Source organism: Sceloporus occidentalis, unplaced genomic scaffold (genome assembly GCF_023333645.1).
Source record: "Sceloporus occidentalis isolate IW3139 unplaced genomic scaffold, rSceOcc1.0.p SCAF_4, whole genome shotgun sequence".
Classification (NCBI taxonomy): domain Eukaryota; kingdom Metazoa; phylum Chordata; class Lepidosauria; order Squamata; family Phrynosomatidae; genus Sceloporus; species Sceloporus occidentalis.
The window spans coordinates 25,265,044-25,287,279 of record NW_028316984.1 but is presented as its reverse complement, the minus strand read 5'-3'; the positions used below and the strand labels follow the sequence as shown (position 1 = coordinate 25,287,279).

General features: G+C 40.0%; 1 protein-coding gene across 1 annotated transcript in view; it reads right to left on the bottom strand.

The window, feature by feature from the left end:
- Positions 1-3,027: 3,027 nt before the first annotated feature.
- The window catches only part of STK17B (serine/threonine kinase 17b), a 31,630-nt gene continuing 12,421 nt past the window's right edge, over positions 3,028-22,236 (bottom strand). The window contains exons 3-8 of the mRNA XM_089519549.1: positions 17,532-17,744; positions 13,641-13,785; positions 11,466-11,592; positions 9,998-10,046; positions 6,493-6,672; positions 3,028-5,346 (exon numbers count right to left, since the gene is read on the bottom strand). Of these exons, the coding sequence (XP_089375675.1) occupies positions 5,061-5,346; positions 6,493-6,672; positions 9,998-10,046; positions 11,466-11,592; positions 13,641-13,785; positions 17,532-17,744 (1,000 nt within the window). The 3' untranslated portion in view covers positions 3,028-5,060. The remainder of the gene's footprint in view (positions 5,347-6,492; positions 6,673-9,997; positions 10,047-11,465; positions 11,593-13,640; positions 13,786-17,531; positions 17,745-22,236) is intronic.

Sequence of the window (22,236 nt, the reverse complement as noted above, 5' to 3'; positions counted from 1 at the left end):
TGGTGGCCCCCACCAGCTTTTTTGCCGGTCTCTGACGGGGCCTGGGGCCCCGTCAGGGGCCAGCAAAGGTGGGGAGGCCTGGCCCCTGGAGGGTGGAAGCTCCGCCCCCGGCACGCAGCCCCGCCCCGGAGGGTGGAAGTTCCACCCCGGCACACGGCCCCGCCCCGGAGGGTGGAAGCTCCACCCCGGCACGTGGCCCCGCCCCGGAGGGTTGAAGCTCCACCCCTGGCTTCGGCCCCCCAGTCGCCTGAGGGACACCAACCCGGCCCCCGGCTCAAAAAGGTTGCCTACCCCTGGTCTAAACCCATTTGCATGATTCGCAGAGACCACGAAGAAGAAGGGCAGGTTGCTTACCTGTAACAGTATTTCTTCGAGTGGTCATCTGCGAATACATACAAATCCCACCCATCCTCCCCTCTGCATCCTGCTCTTATTGGCTTATTCTCTTAGCGCCTTTGCAGCGTAAAAAGTGCGGAACTGGGGAAAAGAGCGGGAAGCAGGGGCTTTATAACGGGTGGGCGGGGTTACCGCCAAAAACTTTCTATATGTTGCAAAGTGTACTTTGCCTAGTGATTCTAGAAGTTACCGAACAGCACTGCGCAGGCGCAGTGAAACCCATTTGTATGTATTCGCAGATGACCACTCGAAGAACTACTGTTACAGGTAAGCAACCTGTCCTTATCACTCAAGGGTGGCAGCTCTGTTTTAACCCAAAATGATGCCATGTGTGAGTAACACAAGGGTTAAAATGACCCAAAGAGATTCGCAAACCCAAAATGTAATGGGAACAACAAACCCGATATGCATGAGTGCAGCGACCTGCATCTCCTCAAGACAAAAAAAAAAAAAAAAAAAAAAAAAAGAGTGAATGCCCCCAAGGTATTAGGGTTTTTTCCTTGTCTTTTACTCTTGAGTTGGAAAGCCCTCACCCAATTCTTTCATCTGCCACCACCCACTAAATTAGCACCCTAAAAGTCAGTGACTTAGTGGGAAGTCATCAAGGGGTTACTTTGCCCTTTTCCCACCTCTGATTTTATGGAGACTTTTCCTTCCCCTCCCATGGGAGATGGAAATCCTATACACACATAGGCATACCAACCTGGAAAAATGGAACTATTGCCTGCACCTGGGACATTTACAAAACCACTAAGAAAGTGGGGCTCTCTGTACAATTACCTTGACATGGTGTTGCAGCAGGTTTCTAGCTTAAATGTGGGTATCTGAAACCTTACAAGCAATTAAACTTAGACACATAGCTTGGCATTCAGTCTTTGTCCAACACTTCCCTCTCACGTGGAGTTGGGTAGCCATTTATTCTAGCTATATGTTGATTTGCATGGCTGATGTTTCTTGAGGATCAATAAGATAGAGGAATTTCTTGGCAAATATCAAGTGCTAGCTGGCACAGGTAAGGACACTGGAAAACATTTTATGAAGTTGCATATTTTTTACTTGTAATCATGGACAAGGAATGGATCTGAGTAGTAGTGCTGCATGTGAGTGGGAAAGCAATGGTTTTACTCTATAGTCAAACTTCATCCAAGGTTTCATTTTCATCTATGATTTTCTTTTTAAAAACTGTTAGTAACCAGATGATATACTATAAGACACAAAACACTGTGATGTACAGGATTAAAAAAACATCATTATGTCTGCCATGTTGCCCAAATGAACTATGGTGATGTCCATATGTTCAACTCTGTACTATGAGATTACACAGTAAAAGAACTGTTGAATTTTGAGTTTATGCTGTAATCATAATTTGGCAAATTATTATGAATTATGTGAAGGGTGAGAACCAGCATGGCATTGTGGTTGGAATGTTGGACTACGGCTCTGAAGACCAGAGTTCGATTTCCAGCTCAGCTATGAAACCCACTGGGTGACCTGGGGCAAGTCACATGCTCTCAGCCTTAGAAGAAGGCAATGGCAAGCCTCCTCTGAACACATTTTGCCAAGAAAACCCCATGATAGGTTCACCTTAAATCAGAAATGACTTGAAGGCTCACAACAACAAATGAAAGGGACATTTATCTATTTTAACAAGTAATACTTATAACTCCATCATGTCCTACACTTTAAAGAATTTCCTCCCCACATAAACAGAAATGACTGGATGAAAGCATCTTCCATTAAGCTGGACGTTGTCTCTGAGACAATGCGGACATGGGCTGGTGAATGCAGAGGATGCTCTGGCTGTTGCCAACAAGGAAACACAACTGACTGAAGTTCTACACAATATACTTGGGCTCTTGTCTTTGCTGGGATTTCCTACTCATCTCACTCTAGACAGAGGAAAGATTGTGCCAAGTGCTGCATCTGCACAGGTTATCTCTCCTACAGTCTATGAAGTGGGAAACATCTCCAGGAAATGTGTTTACAACCAGCATCTTTTGCCTGTGGTCTGTAGAAGCCATTGGTTTGAGTGATGGACTTTGACTTTGAAGACTGGAGACCAGGGTTCAATTCCCTGGTGGGCCATGGAAACCCACTAGGTGACTTTGGGTGAGTTATACAATTTCCCTATACATTAAAAGAGGAGTGAGAGAGCCTCCCCCCCACCCCCCAATAATTTGTTCTTCATGAAATCTCAGCCCCAGAAAACCCAATGATATGGCCTTAGGGTCATATGGCTTTGAGTCGCTGTAAGTTGGACACGACTTGAAGGCACACAACTGTGGAAGGGTTGCTATTACTGTTGCTGCATCTGACCAGCTCTAGCTATGTGTGAGTGGATTATTGTCTACAACTGGGAAGTATTAATTCTATTATGGCAAGTGGTATTTTCTACATATAGCTGCTAAGAAAGTTCTATGTGGATGCATCAAGTTTAGGTGAGAAGTTGCACAACTGTGTTTCGCTTATCCTCCCCAGCACTGATAATGTGTTATGATACTGTTACTGAATATAAACAGAATCTGGCACATCATTAGTTGAACTGTAAATTCAGGCTACTTGTGGTATACTGGGAGCAACTTTTATAACCAGTTCCAACATCCCACTGAAATTGAATACAAAACAAAGATCTCCAAGAACAATTATATTCCAATAAAATTATATACAAACTTATGCTTAAACAAAGAAATCTTACAAAATTAGAGATACTGAAACATTTAGAATTGTCAGATTCAAGTTATACCCTGAATTTACATATACAAGTTTATAAAATCTGAAACACTCTATTGTCCAGAGACAAAAAACTGACTTATTCAAAATTTTTACAAAGTTTTAAGACTAGAAGAAAGAATAAGAAATGTAAACTTTTTAAAAATACCACAATGGAAACATACTTATTCTACCATATTCAGTTTTATAAAGTGCTGGTGTTACCATTATTTGTGATATGCTGTCTCACTCTTAACCTTTCTTCCATATTAAAAATGCATGTATGGAACAGGAGATTGTTTTTTAAACGGTCTAACATTAACACTTTAAAAAAATGAAATTATGATGGATTGCTAATCCCCTGTTTCCCTCGAAAGTTTTTAACTGATAATTTAACTGATTAATATGGCTTTCAGTATTGAAATTTTGCACTGATTTTCTAAATGTGGAATATGCATCAGCTTTTATAATGAATGCATACCCAAGCACTTCCGCCTGCAGAATCAGCCACACATCATTTCTAAGATTATGTTGGGAAACCAGTGGCACTCCCTCTGCTAATCAATGGTATAGCACATCTGAGGAATACGCATTTGTGAAATGATTAGCTTCTTCAATGCCACAAAACACTGGTGTTCATCTATACTTTCCTTCACTTGACCTGCGCTGGTAAGGTATTAGGAGCACATATGGCTTTAGGCTGCAAACCTATTCATGCCTACCTGAGAGTAAGCCTCACTGAATGCAGTGGGATTTATCTCTGAGTAAACAGGCATAGGAGTGTGCTATTACACACCTATTAGTACTAATGTAACTCTGGTAAGTAAGATCAGCAGGTTCATCTGATAAACAGGAGGACGGAAAGATTTGTAAATATGGGGGCTTAATCTGGTGAAGTCACCTTCATAGTGAGAAGAATTAAAACAAATTTAATACTGCACTCTTTTAAGTGCAGTGATCGCAGTCAATAAAACTGGGTTTGATGATATGAGTAAAAGCGCTCAAACCTAAGCCTTACAAGATATAACTTGCCCTTAACTGGCATACGGCATTGCACAGATTCTCCTGCCAGCATGGAAGGACACCAAAACATTTTGTAAGGGAGCAGCTCAAGGCATTTTCATGCATGATACCAGAAGCGCCTTTGAGCCTCTTCCACATTATCTGCGCATACAGAAAGTGGAAGGTTACAAAGTATGCATTGTGTCCAAACTAGGTATTGTAAACCTGAGGAATGCAAATTGATTGAAGTGTCACACATGAACAAGATCCAAGACTGCAATCCTATCCACAGTTACTTATGTTCATTCCACTGAGGCTCAGCTTCTGAGTAAACATGCAAAAGACTGGGCTGCCAGTCAGGAATCCAGTCCAAGCAACTGAGCCCCACTGAACAAAAGGCTTCATTGCAGTACTACTATATACTAATAAGTCACTGATTTGAATCTTTTAACAAAAGATGACAGCATGAAACTATACTGCTAGACTGGAACAGAATGCCTCATTTCTCGGCTGTGCCAAGTTCATGTAGCTTTAGTTACAATACAAATGCAACTGTATTATTAGATCACTCTTTGGCTTAGAACATAGTTAGGATGTGCTTAGTGAGGCTTTGTTAGTCAGCATTCAGAAGATTCCTCTCCCTAGTTTGCCTACTTTATTTTTAAACACACCAAATACCATGTCTGGGACTTAAATGTGAAAAGTGCAATTATACTCAACTATCTACTTGCCTCCAAAGACAAGCCACTTCAGGTGCCAGACTCCAGATCCCTCTGAGTCAAACCCATTGCCAGCAATGGCAGCACAAAGAAGGGTCAACACAAGATCAACTCAAAAGTGCATTTCCAGGATAACCACAACATAGTAGTGGACAAGCCACAACCTTAAAGCATATGCCACATGAGTAGGTCATAATCCCAGTCAGTTCAAAATAATCTGTAGGAGTGCCTTTGTTAACATACAAAGTCTGTTGGAAATTCTTGAGGGTACTGCAAGGAATCATCAAAGCGAAATCGCTTGGAGACTGTACTGCTGTCTTCTGGTATATTCTCTTTATCTTCTCGTTCACCGCACATGCCGTTACACATGGGCCTGTTATTATTTCTCTCTTCTGTGCATTTGTTTATATGATCACATGTTGGAGAAGAACTGGGACTTTCTTCAGGGCTGTACAACAAGAGGAAATCTCCTTGCTGAAGCCAAGAGTGAGATAGACAGGCTTCTGCGGTTGGTCGATCTCTTAAATACAAAAATCAAAAGAGGCATATGTTTAAGATACAGAGCTTATCTGAACAATACAGTTGAGCCATTAAAGCAGTGAAAGGCAAGTGTGGTGGTTCAAGGGCCAATTTTCTGCCCTTGAGACTCTTCAACGTCTGCAGAGACTGCTGAAAAATGGGGGGAGGGGGAAATTAAGTGGCTATTCATCCTATTTAAAGGCTGATTTGTTGATACTTGTAGAGGGAACAGAAAAGGACAGTTCAGAGAGTCTGGAGAGGACAAATCTTCCAAAACAGCCTTTCCTTCATACTCAGTATTTTTAACAAATAGCACTCTTTGCAACCATTCCTCCTTCGTGCCTCCATGTTCTCGAGGAAAGGGAAATCTAGACAAGAGTTTTTCTGAAACGGTTTGCTACAGCTTATGCTCCTTCCAGACATTTCAAGTATTGAGCATAAGATGCAAATAAACATGTGGGACTTAATGAGGAAGGGAAGATGAAAATTCCTCATCCCTCTACTGCTTCTTTTCCATTAGATACTATCTGAAGGCTCCTCCATGCATGTAAACACATGTATATGCAAACTAATGCATGTAAACACATGTACATGCAAACTAATATAAAGCCAGGACATAAGGAACCAATTCCCACTGTTCACTGCTTAAACTGAGATTGTACAAGTATAAGACATTTGTGAGGAAGAGGCAATGCAGTATGTTGCAAGCAATCATTTGTGGCATCACTGGATTAACTACATAGCTGTTCACCTGTATCACTTAAAGAAAGTCCTGCTTCGCTGTCTCAGAGGCAATACAAAAGTCACGATCAACTTCTGTTTAGCTGTTCAGAACTATAAAGCTATGCATGTCTTTTATGGAAGTGCTGAGGTACAAGGCACACAAGAATGCTAAACCCAGCCCCAGATCTTTAACAATCTGTGTGGCATTGCAGTTTTTTACCTACTTACTGGACAATTGTAACTGCCCAATGAGATGACTGAAGATCTTAAAGCTAAACTGAGCTTGGGGTTCATTTACAATGTACAATCATTTAAAAAAAAAAAACCCATCCCAACCTTTACATATACTTTCTACTAGTTATTTTATGAATTCACATCATAGGATACAGTTTTAAGTTTTCTTTCCCTCATACCACATACTTACTCAGGATTTTTAACAAGTAGCTTTTGAATGAAGTCTCTAGCCAACAATGAAACTGAAGCAAATGTTTCTTCAGAATAATCCACATTTACTTGCGAAATATTGAGGTATGTTTCTTGTTTATCTGCTCCCACAAATGGAGATTCATGCGTAAGCAGCATATATGCAATTACACCCACACTCCTGAAATTAGAGAACATATATTTTATTCTCACCAGACAAAATGAGATCACTTTTTGTTTGTACTCACAGGTGCTGAATTTTTGTTCCCTCTTTCATTTTTTATATAATTTTTCTTTCTTTCAGATTTTGTAGGAAATAGTAGCAGCTTTAAGAGTTGTTCATAAAGTCAGATTATACACATGATACAGTGAAATGAGTTTGCCTTCTGAAGCATTAAACTGTTTCGCAGCTGTTTTCCAGGTAGAAAGCAGAATATTTGCCTCATCAGTTCTTTACTGTGTAGAAAATATTAATCCAAATATTTACAAGGAGGACATGGCAAGCGACTTGCTTGTTATTGAACTGAAAGGAACAAGAGTCTGTCCACAGGGACTCAAAAATCCTGGAAGACATGTACCATATTAAAGCCACAATAAAGAGTTCCAAATACATGTGCTTAATGTTGGCAGGTCTTTGTATATACTTTGCTATTTTTCTGCAACCGCTCTCTCTCACACACACATAATACTTCTACTGAACAGGCTTTCTCATTTAGTGCAAAAATCTAGATCAGGCCCATAAAACTGAGCATGGACACTTGTGCCCATCAAGGGCTCCAACATGTGTATCAAAGAGCTGCAAATCCTTTTGACAGATTCAATAATTTTTATTTTATTCCAACAGGGAATTTCAGGGACAGGGTTAAGAATTTATACTTATTATTGCTAGTTGTTTTTATTTTATTTTTTTATGTTTTATTATTATATAGGGTTTTATTTCTATATTAATTTACCATGCAACCTGTCTTAGCCCTTAAAAGGTGTTCTTGAAATATTTGTACTAATAAAGATAATGAATGGAAAAAATGCCAAATGATTTGTGCCCACATATCTATGTCTGGGCCGCCATAACTTGTCAGGACATCGTTCCAGATGCTTCCAAATTTGACAAAGTATCTGTAGTTGTTGCAGGGGAAGTCATGGTTCCAAATGAGTGGGCTTCTTAGGGGCTTGTCATAATTCATCAGCATTTTTTTTTTAAAGCTTGAAACTAGGAGAGGAGTCAAGATTCTCAAGGCAAGAAAAAGAAAGCAGGAAAATAGGAGACAGAGAAGAGCCTTCTAAGATTCAAATTAATTGTTAAATTAACAAATTGTACTGCTTTGGGAGCCATTTCAGCTGAAGTACTCTTAAATAAATAAATAAATAAGATTCCTGATATTTAAAAAGGATGGGAACACGGGGAAGAGATGTCTCGTGTATTTCTAGTAAGATTCCTGAGTTAAAAGAAACCGGAGGTTCCACAGATTCTTTTTTAATTTTAGAAAATAACCTAGCCAATATCTGGTACACTGAAGCTTGTTTTAAATACAAAATAAAATACAGAACTACATTTTATTTAGCTTTAGCAGCACTAGAAACAAAGTTATTGAAACTGATAGAAAAACCTTTCCAATAAAGAATCAGTAAGGTATAGGCAATGGGTTTCTATTTCTGACAAATGCTGGGAAATCATGAAAATAAAAGCAAACAGCACTACAAGATTATTAACCAAAATAAAACCTAAAGAGTACTTCGTTAAGACTGCATATGCAATAGTGGTAGCTTCACCATTTAAATATAAAGGGTGTTCATGCTGTAGTTGCTATGTCCCTTTAAGTCATTTTTGAATTACGGTGATCCTTTCACAGGGTTTTCATGGCAAGATTTGTTCAGAGCAGGTTTGCCTTTGCTTTCCTGGTGCCCTGGTGGTGTAGTGGTTAAGAGCCTTGGTGGCGCAGTGGTTAAATGCCAGTACTGCAGCCATTCACTCACAAACCATAAGGTTGCAAGTTTAATACCAGCAAAAGGGCTCAGGCTCGACTCAGGCTTGCATCCTTCTGAAGTCGCTAAAATGAGTATCCAGATTGTTGTGGGCAATTAGCTTACACTTTGTAAACCGCTTAGGGAGTGCTTAAGTGCACTGATGAGCAGTACAGAAATGTAATTGCTATTGTTTTCCTCTGAGGTTGAGAGAGTGTGACTTGCCCAAGATCACCCAGTAGGTTTCCATGGATAAGCAAGGTTTAGAAACCTGGGCCTCATTCACACTATGAAACAACCCAATATTTTATAGGCGTTCATATTCCCCCTGATTGCACTCAGTGCACTTGGGGGGAGGACCAAAAAACCCATTTGAGATTAGGTCAACTAGCGGGATTTTTTTTGCAGCCTGCAAGGATCCAGATCTTTGGTAGTGGGAACTACTGATCCGGATCCGAACCACCATGTCTTCCTTCCTCACCTTCCACTTCCTCTCCCCCATGCCACTTCCTCCAGTGTCCTCCCTCCTCCTCCTTCATCTTCCTCACCCCCCTCACTGCCTCGGCTTCCCACCTCTTCCTCCTCCTCCATCTTCGTCCTCTTCCTTGCCACCCTCGCTGCCACCTCTTCCCACCTCTTCCTCCTCCTTTATCTTCCTCCTCTCTCATCTCCCCCACTGCTGCGGTTGCTGCCGTTTCCCACCTCTCCCTCCTCCATATCTTCCTCACCCCCTCACTGCCACTGCCACCATTGTTTCTCATCTCCTCCTCATTTTCCTCCTCCTTCATCTTTCTCCTCTTCCTCATCCCCCTCACTGCCACCGCCCTCACTGTTTCCCGCTGTTTCCCTTATCTTCTTCCTCCATCTTCTTCTTCTCCCTCTCCCCTCACTGCCGCCACCGCTGTTTCCCACCTCTTCCTCCTTCTTCACTTTCTTCCTCCTTCTCGCCCCCCCTCACTACCACCACTGCCGTTTCTCTCCTATTCCTCGCCTTCTCTGGCCGCAGCCACCACCATTGAGTCCCTTGTAGTGTGAACAGCAAGGAGAAATTTGATCAGGGTAAACACAATGGGAACTATGACCCTGATCAATCTGGTGTGGCATCTCCAGGAGACCCGGATCTCCTCAATGCAAAAATTTGAGTGTGAATGAGGTCTCCAAAGGCATAGTCCAACTCAAATCACTATACCACACTGGGTCTCAATGGTTATGTTACATTTATGTTCAAGAACAGTGGTTTTTGAAATCAAACTGCAATGAAACGCTGGATAATCCCCCTTGCCCAAATCCTCAGATATCCTTGAAGAAGAAAAAGGAGCCACAGAAAACACTAGTTTGCCTAATTTTTCACTATTGCTTTTCATTCCCTCTTTTCATCTCTACCTTTTTCAGTAATCTCTTGGTCATTTTGATGACAGCTTGCTCTCAAAGGCCACATATGAAGAAAAGGACCAAATAAATAAATACTTTCAATTGAAAAGCAGTGTTTGTACTAAACTCTGAAGTTCAAACTAAAGTTGGTTTAACCTAAGAATTCGTCTTACCATATATCTGTTGCTGTAGTAATAGGATCATAGTTTAAGACTTCTGGTGCTGTTGGGAATAAAAAAATACCATTGAATACATTCTGAAAATAACTATCTTATATACCTAAATAGCAACATGTTTTGGCATACTCAGGACAATTCCCTTACTACAGATGTGTGATACCATTTTAAAGTACAGGCTTATAGGAGTTAAGAGAAACTCAAAATCTACTGAATGATTCACATAATCCTTACAGTTTGCACCCTCTAGACTAGCAGTTTCCAAACATGAGCTGTCAGATGTTATGTCTTCAGCTCCCAGAGCCCTGAACCAACACAGCCAATGGTCAGCACCTCTGGGAGCTAGAAACCATTAATTTAGATGCAGAGGAACACAGACATAAACTAATATAATCTAGTCATCGCTGAACTGCAGTAGATCACAGGAGGTATTTTCCTTTCTGTATAAGCATGTGTGTGTGCTTGCGTGTGCATGCATGCATGAACATGTACATGTTATGTGCATGAACACATACAAACAAGCACGAAGTTCATCCACCTCAAGATGACTACAGACTGCAGGGTGTACCTGGCCCATTGACCCAATTTTTTTCCTTATATTTATGGCTAACATACACCTTAGTGCTCTGGCCACTGCTGTGATTTCTCCCTTTGTTATGTTCTTACTTCCTGCTCTTTCCCAGGCACTCCAGAATTCAACAGTCATCATCACAGCATTTATTTTGTTTGATCTCTCACAACAACCTCCATCTTTATTTTCAATAATCTTTCATCAAATGGTACCCTGCTCATCTTCACTTTTAACTTGCTTATTTTGATTTACGGTATGAATTCTACTGCTTAAAGGCCATCAAACTCTGTACTGTGTGCAACACAATATACTTCTGTTGTACTTCAGTGGACTAATGTAGAACTGTTCACTGAGAGACAGCATATGGGTAGTATCCAAAGATTTGCACTTGCAGGCATAAGCTTTCACCAACAGAAGGGGTGATCCCCCTCCTTCCTACCACCCACATGTGCCCAATAAACATGCCCTGGGAGGGTGGGAAACCCTCTGGAGTTGGCCTGCAGTATGACAGCAGGCTGCAAGGGGAGAGGGAGGAAGTCCTGGCATGAACATTAAGCAGTATAGCCCAGTACATAGCCCAGGAGAAGGATGTACCCAAAACAAACTTCTATTTGTGATAGTTGTGGTCACTGAACATAGTATAACATGGAAGGACTTCTCTCAGATCATTATAATGATATGTCATAGTAAGATTCTTGACATTATATTAGTTGATATGCATCTGATTTAATATATAAATTGAAATATCTTGGAGATGGGAAAGTCAAAACATGAAAACACCTGAGGTAGATAATTCTTTACTTATGCAGGACAGCAAGGGAGCTCCCTTCATGAGCATGGAGCTGATGTTGATTGTTCCTACCATACATAGAACATACGGACCCAGAGACGTACCTTGATATTCAGGGGTTCCAACAATTTCCCGTAGCTCACAGCAATTGCCAATCTTCCGAGACATACCAAAATCAACTATTTTAATATCACCAAGGGGACACACACTGCTCAACAAAATATTCTGGGGCTACAATTAAGAAAGAAAAGAAAAAACAGTGTTGATACACAATACTGAAGACGTTGTTTAGCTATGAATGTGTGCACATAGTGATATAACCTCACTAAGATCAGCCTACCATCACTATAGATGAATAAATGAACTGTTGTAAAAACTATTTGTTTTAAGAAAGCCTGAAGATGATACTCAGCTGTTTAAAACCCTTAAGCACATACAAACTCATAAAACCCAAATAGCAGAGAAATCCAATGGAAACAACAACAACAACGTTTATTGATTAGTCAGCTGGCCATATCAACAGTTCCAATGGAAATAGTAACAAAATCAATCTGAAAGATTAGCAGCAATTATTCAACTGTTTTAAAAGGCACAAATCTAGGACAAATAGAAATCTGTTCGAATATAATTAACAATATGTTAAAATGCACATTGTAGAAGCTTCTTATCTGTCAAACATTATTCCTCACTGTACTTCTAAACTTGACGTTAAGATAGCTAGACTGAGAGTGTATTATAAAGCATACCCTGTCTCTGAAAGAAAGATCTGAACCACTTGCTTCCTTCACAGGGGGTGGGGTGGGGAAAGAATGTGACTTAAATATTGTTTCTCCAAACCAAATTGCAGTAATTCTACACTCTTTTCCCATGACTGCTTACATAAGCATGTTGTATTGCCCGTATGAACTTGCACATGTCTACCTCAAACTAAATGTTGGAAAGCCTTTACAGCTAAATACACTGCTCTCCAGTCTAGCCAATTTATATTGTGTCTGGATTCTCTGGAGACCATATATCCTGAGCTGTCTCCCCTAAACAATGCATTCTCCAGCCAGTTAAGCTGGCATCTATTGTTACTGTTACTCTTTTTGGATCGGCAAATAGTATTTGGTATTCCAAACAGGAATGTCCACAATGCTCTCACATCATAAATTGGCAGTGTCTTTTGTTTACTATTGCCATTTGGAGAGGATGCAAAAAACAGTGTAACCAAGACATTTGTAAGTTTCAACTGATTTTTGTTGTCATGAAACTACGGTATGCCTCAGCAGGTATTCCACTGTAGTTTCCAGATCTCTTTCAATCTTGCATCCTTCAGATGCTTTCAAGAATACATCATAAAGATATGGGAGAATATGTATCCCCTTTTCACACTACTAGCTGCACCACAACTTTTATGAATACACCTGGCATCAATGGAACACATAAGGGAACCCTCAAAATGGGTAGTATCTATCCTGGTAAGCAAATTGAAGACACAGAACTGCTGCCTACCTCCTCTTCTAGGCATGAACCGCTTGGGTGTTGCATTTGGTTTGTCTAAACTGGAACTTAGTTTTGCTCCACTGCGGCCTGAATTGTCAAATGACACGGTCTTTCAAGCTGCTTTCCTCTTTAAAAGGAAGGAAAGGCTGTCTATATGGCCTTGTCTGAGTGCCTTAAAATGCCTGAGCTAATTTTGTTAATGCAGTGGCTAGCAACTTGTGGGCCTTTGGATATTGTTGGTCTGCAACTCCCATCATGCCCCAGCAATGATTATCCTGCTCTAATCTAGACACTCTACTAAACATTAAACATTTCAGCAACTGTGCCAACCTCTTCCTTTTACAGAGCTTTTACTTTCCATTGTTATTAAGGCAAGTTTTTTTGAGAGTAGGGGGATATACAGACCGCCCCCTTTTCCCCTAGATATGGGCCGTGGCAACTGCACTCCATGGCCCGGATCAGGCCTTTGGAGGACGCAAAAAGGAGCGGCAAAACACAGCTCCTTCTTGCGCCCTCTAAAGGGCACCATATCTGCCACGCTGCGGTGTGACGATGCCCTTTTGGTGCTGCATCATGTAGAGATACAGCACCAGAGTGGCGTCATCATGGCATGCACCATGTAAATGGGTGCGTGCCAAAATGGCGCCCTGAGGGAGGAGTCACAGTGTCGAGTGTGTGGACGCTCTGCCACGACTCTGCCCACAGGCTGGCCTTTCGGGCTCATCTGTAGAGGCTCTAAAATATCAAAGTAACTGCGTACACAGATAAAATATTTAAAACTCATGTAATGTTACCTTTAAATCAAGATGCACAATGTTGTTTTGATGCAGATAACAAATGCCTTCCAGTATTTGTCGTATAAGCCTAATAATATCCGTTTCGTGTATGGTTTCTTCTATATCAGGGAGACATAAATTAAAAATTTCTCCTCCTGCAGCACTGGGGAAAAAAAATACACACATAATAATTTAATTGCCCAACTCTCAAACAGGAAGGTCTCTAGCTTAGTCAGAGATCAGCTAAGAGGTAAATCACTGTCTTATAGTTTCAAACTGTTTGACTTAGAGAAGTGACCTAGCACTCTTTCAGTGAATTCAGAAAGAGCTGCAGGAAAAAGTGAAACAATAACTAAGGTTTGGGTTTTTCTTTCCCTCCAGCAGCAAATTCTTGCGAAAGGGGGAAAAAGTAATGTGGATTACATGTGAAACCATAGGCAAGCCTCACATTTGTGAGCTCAGTCAAATGGCATTCCTTTCTAGGATGCCAGCAGATACTAGAAAACAAAGAAAAGGGTTTTAGTGGAAACTGAAATCTCAGCACAGCATGTTACTGACTGCAGAGGAAATGGATATTTTATTTCTAAAATAATGATGAGGCCTTCCAAACCAACGGAAACAACAAGCAGTGTTCTAGAAAACAGAGTATACTGCCCAACATTAAGATAGCTCTGACTCCTGGGCACTTTCAAGGAAAAGCACCTTTAATTCTCTGAGACTATCTCAAAATATTTTTTATTCTAGGCTACAGTCTACCTATGTCTAAAAAGATGTCAACTATAAACCTGTTCATTCACCACAACTTTTCAAGATATGCTAGAAATGTAGCCCTTGTATTTTCTGGAACGCATATTCATTTTGGCACTCTAGCCTCATACTTTTCTTAAACCCATCTTATTGAGTTATACTTAACATACACATGATTTTAGAAACAATATGAAAACAAGATGTGTGCCAGAACCACAAATATTACATTGACAAAATTTATTCCATTACATCCTAAGTGCCCGATAAAGTGCTTGTACGTGTTTGCTGAGACAGGAACATTCACACCTTTGAAAGTTCTTCATCCAAATACATCTCTTTGTGCTGACACCAAGATGGTCACTTGTTCATGTTACAAGGATACTGCATAGAACTGGGGTGCATCTATGTTGGCCAAATTAAATGGTCTAGTTTTCACAGTGAGCTGTCCAAATGACATACAGGATGACTGGGGGCAAATCTAGGCCTTTTCATAGAATCATAGAGTTGGAAGAGACCACAAGGGCCATCCAGTCCAACCCCTTGCCATGCAGGAACCCTCAAATCAAAGCATCCCTGACAGATGGCCATCCAGCCTCTGTTTAAAGACCTCCAAAGGAAGAGACTCCACTACACTTCAAGGGAGTGTGTTCCACTGTTGAACAGCCCTTACTGTGGGGAAGTTCCTCCTAATGTTGAGGTGGAATCTCTTTTCCTGCAGCTTGCATCCATTTTTCCGGGTCCTGTTCTCTGGAGCAGCAGAAAAGAAGCTTGCTCTCTCCTCATTTTTCCACCCTAAGTGCAGTACCTTACATTTCTCTATGTTGAATTTTATTTTGTTAGCTTTGGCCCAGCTTTGTAGTCTATTCTAGTCTTTAATCTGGAGAGAAAAAAGTGGTGATTTATTCCAGTTTTAAGTGGAAAATCCAGATATTTGCCCGTGTATGTGAACTGTGCTCCATAGCAATGATGGTGTGAGGCCAGTGGAGGAGTTCAGAAGTACATGCATGTGCATACACTGGTAAAGAAGAGAAAAAAATGAAGCAGCTATAGCCATGGCCATGTGCCAGTGCATACTATGAACTATTGGACCAGGGTGTGTTCAAACTTGCCTCAGAGTGTGTAGACAAGCTCATGGTCACTGCAGATCAGGAAAACCTGAAGGTACACTGGATCTTTCTGTCAGTTTAAATGTGCCCCTAGATATGTGCCTTGCAAGCTTGAAACTGCTTATGCTGTGGCTTATTCCTAGGCAGAGATGCATAGAATTCTGCTCTGCTTTGTATGCCTGGTGAGAAAATGTCCAAATGATTAAAAATTACATGTGCCCTTCTACTTTGTTTCGGTCCCACCTCATGCCATAGTCACCCCAAACAAGGGTCCAAGTACTTTGCACAGCAATCCTCCTTCTCTGCAGGAAAATAGTACTTACTGTGAGAAACCAGGGAAGGCAGAGTGCTGCTGGACTTTTGACAGATATTGCAGAATCCCATCTACCAGCCCATTTTACACAGTAATGTTAGATGATTGGTTTTTTTATGGTTATAGCTACAAGTGTTACTGCAGTAAAAACGAGGTGAAAATTTATTGCCGTACCACCACAGTTGGTTATCACATAATTCAAGAGAATCAAGACACAGCAGACATAAAAGTGCCCACTAACAATTTCCAGTACAGAAATTGATAAAGTGAAGTTCACACCCCATCTGGTTAACCTCTGGATTTTGTTTTGTTTTGAAAGCAGAAGCCATGAATGTCCATTAGGGGTCAAAATGGTGGGTGTGGGCCATGTATTCTGGCACACAGTGGAAATAAACTTCCACCTTTTCTGGTGATCCTCTTCCCCTTACACAGATTTATGATACATTGCTTTAAAAAAAACTGCAATAGCATTCAAGGGCAAGATACTAAAGGTTTCATTTACAATGAAATTACAGTTATAACATATTTGTCTCAGTCAAGTCCGACAGAGTAATGATGAACCTATTAAGGCTCCAAAAACAGACGTAACATTCAGGTGGAAATGCTCAGGTGTGCCAACAATCAACCAGTCGATACCAAGAATGAGACATTGTTACAGAGCTGGTCAAGCTGACTTTAAAAGATATGTGGATGACAATTTTTTTTAATTTCCAAAAGGAAGAGTCTTGATTCAGGACAGCAACTTGTAGCTGAAACTTGCTGGAACTGATCTATTGCTGTACTTTTCACAGGATTAGAACTAAAAATGGCTGTAGATAGAAGTATCAGGCAGATTTAGCGAGCAAAATAAAGTGACAGGTGTGCAGTTGAAACCATTTGAGAGACTGACATATACAACAGTGGCTTACAGTTTCTAGCATAAAGAAATGGGTGAGGTATACAAAACAACAAAACATATGAAGAGCCTTTCTGGATCAGACAAAACACAGATTTCCCCACTTTCTGTTCACATAATGGCCAACTGTTATGGTAAGTCCACCAGCAGGACTCAAGCTAATAAGCACCTTCCCTTCCATGTTCAACAACAATTGATATACAGAGACATACTGTCTCTCATTCTGGAGATAATACATAGCCACCCTACTACCTTACCATCCTGTAACAGACTGGCTCAGAAAGAATCCTGGTTGCAATCGTTCAGTCAAATATGACCCATGACCACAATTCAGGCACTCAAATTTCACTGTCAAAGTGAGAGTCATCTGAAATCTATCATCACTTGCACTGAAATACAACCAAACAGAACACAAGCCCTCAAGAATCACAGAGCTAAGGACAGGTGTAACTTTGTACCTATTCTTAGATCTTTTAATTTTCTTATTATAATTAACCAGTTTATTCATTATGTCTACAAGGGTTGGTGCTAAGAAATCAACAAGCATGAACCATCATGGAATGCAAACTAACATTTTCCATATTTAAGTTACCATCAAACATTATAAAAACTGTGATTTGCTGGCCACAAAATAGACAACAGCACGTAAGATAAAAAGTGTAATAGATAGAAACATGGGTCTTTCCAACAAAGAACACAAATCCAAAACCTATAAGCACCAAACACAAAAAAGTAAAGCATGCATGTTCTCTAAGCCTGTCTTTCTGGTTTTGTTCAGTCAACTAATATACACAAATATGTTAACAGGTCCATCAAGAACACGTACAGGTGACATAATGTATACTTACTATTCTAATACTAAGATGACTTCATTTGTTGTCTCATAGACTTCGTGGAGATTTGCAATATGAGGACTCAGTTTTGTTACTTCTAGAACAGCAATTTCATGCAGAATCTCAGCTTTGCAGTCTTGGCCTCTTCTCCTTTTCTTCAGAAATTTAGCTGCATATTCTTGGCCTGAAGATTTTGCAATACATTTTCTAACAACAGCAAATTTTCCTCTGTAAAAATCAGAAAAAGCCATTTGTGAAATACTATAGCAACCCCAACCCAAAGACTTTCAGATTAAAAACAGATATATTTAAATAAGGTTTTAATAATATTTAAATGTTTTAAAAATAATGTTAACGCCATAGTGTTAGATCATTACAAACACAAACAAGTGTATTGCCTGTATTGGTTGCTTTGCCTTCTTTTCATTATCCAGCCAGGGATATTCCAAATGGTGGTTCTTGGACCATTGCTGAACCCCTGAGCTATTGGCTGCTGTTCCCTGGCAAATTTCCTGGAAAGAAACAACTGTGCCCAATGGGGGCAAATATACTAGGTTCCTGGACGCCTGGAAAAAAATTATTGGCTCCCCCCATCAGATTACCTAAGAGGAAGCACTGATCTATACCAGCCTTCCTGAAGGAGAAGCACCCCAAATATGTTAGACTACAAATCCCATCAGTTCCATCCCCTATGGCCACTGGGGTTGAATAGAGATGCATTCTAACGTATCTAAGATGCAGAAAAGAAGCAAAGCTCTGGACAAAGTTTTCAATGACACGAAACAAAGCATTAGTACCCTGAACAATTCCCTCTCCCAAGAAATATCAGAATCTGAAATCGTCTCAAAGCTAAAGCCAAAAGTTAAGCAATAGCTTCATTTCACAAACCCTGAGTTTTTGTACCACCACTCACAAATCTGGAACAAGTAAATCTAACCATAGTTCCTAACCAACACTCCCAGACACATCATTTGTCATAGTTATTCTGAACCCATGGTAACTTTATATATTCATTTTGTATGGATTTTAAAAAAATGTTTTGCGCTATTTGGCTGCACAATCCTTGAGACTGGTTTTTTTTAACATGCCATATACACACATGTAAATGTCATACTGAATGTGGGGTCCTATGGAGTACCTCAGTGTTGCTCTATTGCCTCAAAATCTATGCCGAAGTTTTGTACTGTTCTTGGAAACAAAGCAATTCTACTGAGAGATCTTAGTGTGTAATGATATCTACAGGCAGGGTTCCGAATTAACACCCTAAAAACCTAACTCTGAAGACTGGCATCCTCTTGATATATGCCCAAATTCTACATTAATTCTGTGCCTTTTTTTCTGACCAAGCCCAGCTATTGGTATGTGCTGCAATTCTAAACCTAACCACACAGCCATTGAATGGCTACATTCAGTATCTTCAGTGTCCTCATACCAACTATACAGTTCCTTCATCCTGTTCCATCTTAATCCCAGGCTCTTGAGGAAATGAATCCCAGAAGCAAGCTATGTTATGTAAGAAACATTAATAATCGCACATTTATTTAGCACACACATTTAGTCCAAGTTCAGATGTCTGACTGGTCTGAGTGGGAAGAAGAAGGCTAAACAGCGACAAGCCTAAATGCAGCAGCTGCATTGGTTACATACAGTACTTTATTCAGGAAATCACTATTTTTAGGATTCTGAAATCAAACATTATTCATTAAGATAAATTGGCAAAGAACAATTAAGGCAATGTTTGTAACTATATTAAGTGGATCCCAACATTCATGAATTAAAAGCTATGCTGAACGTATATTAAGATGGTGGAAATCTGTTTGAAGAATTTAAAATGGAGTCTAAGTCAACTTACCAAGTACATAACTTATAGTTCTGTATTCAAGATCTTGAGATAAGAGACCCTTTTAAAGTCTTGCACAAATATTTAATGAAGCTTCATCCAACCCTACAGCATAGTTTAACTCAACAGACTTCTTAAATACAGCAGATACAATCTTCATGATTCCCTTGAAATTCACATAACTTTTCTTTTTAAAAACTCTGATATCCAATTGAATATCCCTTATCCAAAAATGCAAAACCTGAAATGCTCCAAAATCTGAAGGAAGTGGCTGAGACAGTGACATCTTTGCTTTCTGGTGGCTCAACCTACACAACTTTTTTTCATGCACAAAGTTATTAAAATATTGTATAAAATTACCTTCAGGTTATGTGTATTAGGTATATATGAAATATAAATGAATTTTATGTTTAGACTTAGGCCCCATCCCCAAGATACATGCAAATATTCCAAGATATATACAAGTATTAAGTATATGCAAATGTTCCAAAACCTGAAAGAAAAAGAACCCAAAATTCAAAACACTTCTGATCCCAAGTATTTTGGATAAGGGAGACTCAATTTGTATTTCTCCTCAGAAGATCTCCAAAAGAATTCCTTCAAAAACAGATTTCAAGACATCTAACACACATCTGCTTGCACTATACTACTCTGCAGTACCTCCTTTAAAAATACTTCAGACTCCAACTACTATATTACTACAAAAAGAAAGAGGCCACACTCTTAATCTAGGTTTGGGACAATTGAGTCATCTGAAACCTAAACTAGTTATTACATCTTTCGTTTTCAACAGGTAAATTGGGATCTGTGCTGAAGACCACAACCCTTACAATACAGTACTTCCTTTTACCACACATATTCATTTTTCTGTGTTACTTTGTCAGAAAAGTCAAAGGCGAGAGGATGTAAAATGGCTAAGGTTGGGCACTTGTAACTGATCAGCAAATGCACAAGCCTGACAAAAGTGTATGTGTGCATAAATGTACTCATACATAGAGAGGATATTCAGGGTAAAGCACAAAAGTAGAGCCCCAAGCCTTCAAACAACAGCTCATTTTAAACTGCAAGCAAAAAAACAAGTCATACAAATTTTGTCTCCTTACCAACTGTTTAACTGTAGAACCAAAAATGCATTTTGGTAAGCTTGTGTTTTCAGAAGAAAACCACACACTGCTTAGAAACCAAGTTGACCTTTTAGGAAGTAAAGAAAAATGTGTTCCCTCAGCCAAGTTATGAATGTCTATAAACCAGGATTTTGATTTCAATGCTAATGTTTATAAGTATGCCCAGAAATATAATAGTGAAATGTTTCTAAGATTAAACTGGGCACAAAAACAAGCCTTTAAAGACTTGGAAGATACGCAAATGAAAAGTATATAGTATATATGTAGAAAAAGCTTTCTAAAAACCCTTGTTTATGTACTTTTAAGCTCCTGAGCTATCATTTTTCCTTAGGTTCAGGGCAAGTGAACATTTTTTAAAAATCATATTAGCATGTTAATAAACGCCTAATTGCAATATTCCTGATCCAGTTCTGACCATCACCGCTTAAGAGAAGTTGTGAAATACTATGGGGAAAGGTCCAGGTTTATGGGCCAGCCACTGAGAATATTGCTCTGCAAATCAACTGTAATGTTAACTGTATGGATAAACATCATGAAGGGTGCCCTTTTTAGAAGACTTCCTAGTTCAACAGCTTACAATGACAAGTGGTAGAATTCACACACGTTAAATCTTTCATCTGTCAAAACAAGATAAATAATTTAAAATAGATTACATGGATGGGGGAAATCCACAAGCATCTAATTTCTCTAGAGGGTCTTTCAAATAGGAAGATCCAGCCACTGTGGAAGATCCTAACACAAATCAAGCCTGCTTACAAGTAAACTGATGTGCAACTCTCAGAAAAACTTGGCAGAAAATTACTGTTTTGTTTCCTTTTTCAAAAACACTGAATAGTTCCATTGGGACACCATTATAAAGCAATTAGGGGAAGAATTTTTCAAGAAGTACACACTGAATGTAACAAGACAAAGGGTGCCTCATTCCAAAGTTAGCAAAAGAACTGTGCAATGAAATACAAACAGAAAAAGCTCCCCTATGAACCATATATTAGACATTTTGCCTGTACCTTCAACATGAAAGACCATTTTCTTAAAAATGCAACTATGGGCCAGTACACACCGCCAGGAAGTGGCATCCTGGCGGAGATAAGTAGGGCTTGGGACCGCGAACCAACCGCACTCTTTCGAGCCCTGTGACGAGCGGGCGGCACCGCCCACAAGGGGGGCATGTAGATGACATGTGAGCGTCTGAGTGCCCACACATCTCTTACAGGAAGCGACATCATAAGGGTCTTATCATAAGCTCATATCACACTGCAAAAAGGAGCCGCTCTAGGTTTGGTTGCTGCAGCAACACTGCGCAGCAAAGAGGGGCGGTGCTTCCTCGCCTGTGTGTACAGCCCCTACATGTCTACGAGTGAATCAACCAAATTGTGTACACAATAAAGCATAAGCGCAACTCCCACAATTAGTATTGCCTCACTCTGCTCATTCACTCACTGGTACAAAATTACTATGAGGAAGTTTCCCAGCATTATATCAAATAAAGGAGGAATTAATGTACATAGCTTAATGTACACAGCATAATACATTTTATGCATACTTATCTACAGGTACATTGGCATAACTACTACGCATTTGATCAGAAGACTGATCATAGCATCTGGAATATCTGCTCTCCAGATCTATTCAAAGTGTCTATTCATATATTTGAGGATCATGAGCTACATCCAGTAGGCACAGTCAACTCACTGTATCCTTTTATCTTTAGGCTGGATAACTATTTGGCCTGGTCTGACCCAGCCTGTGCCCATCT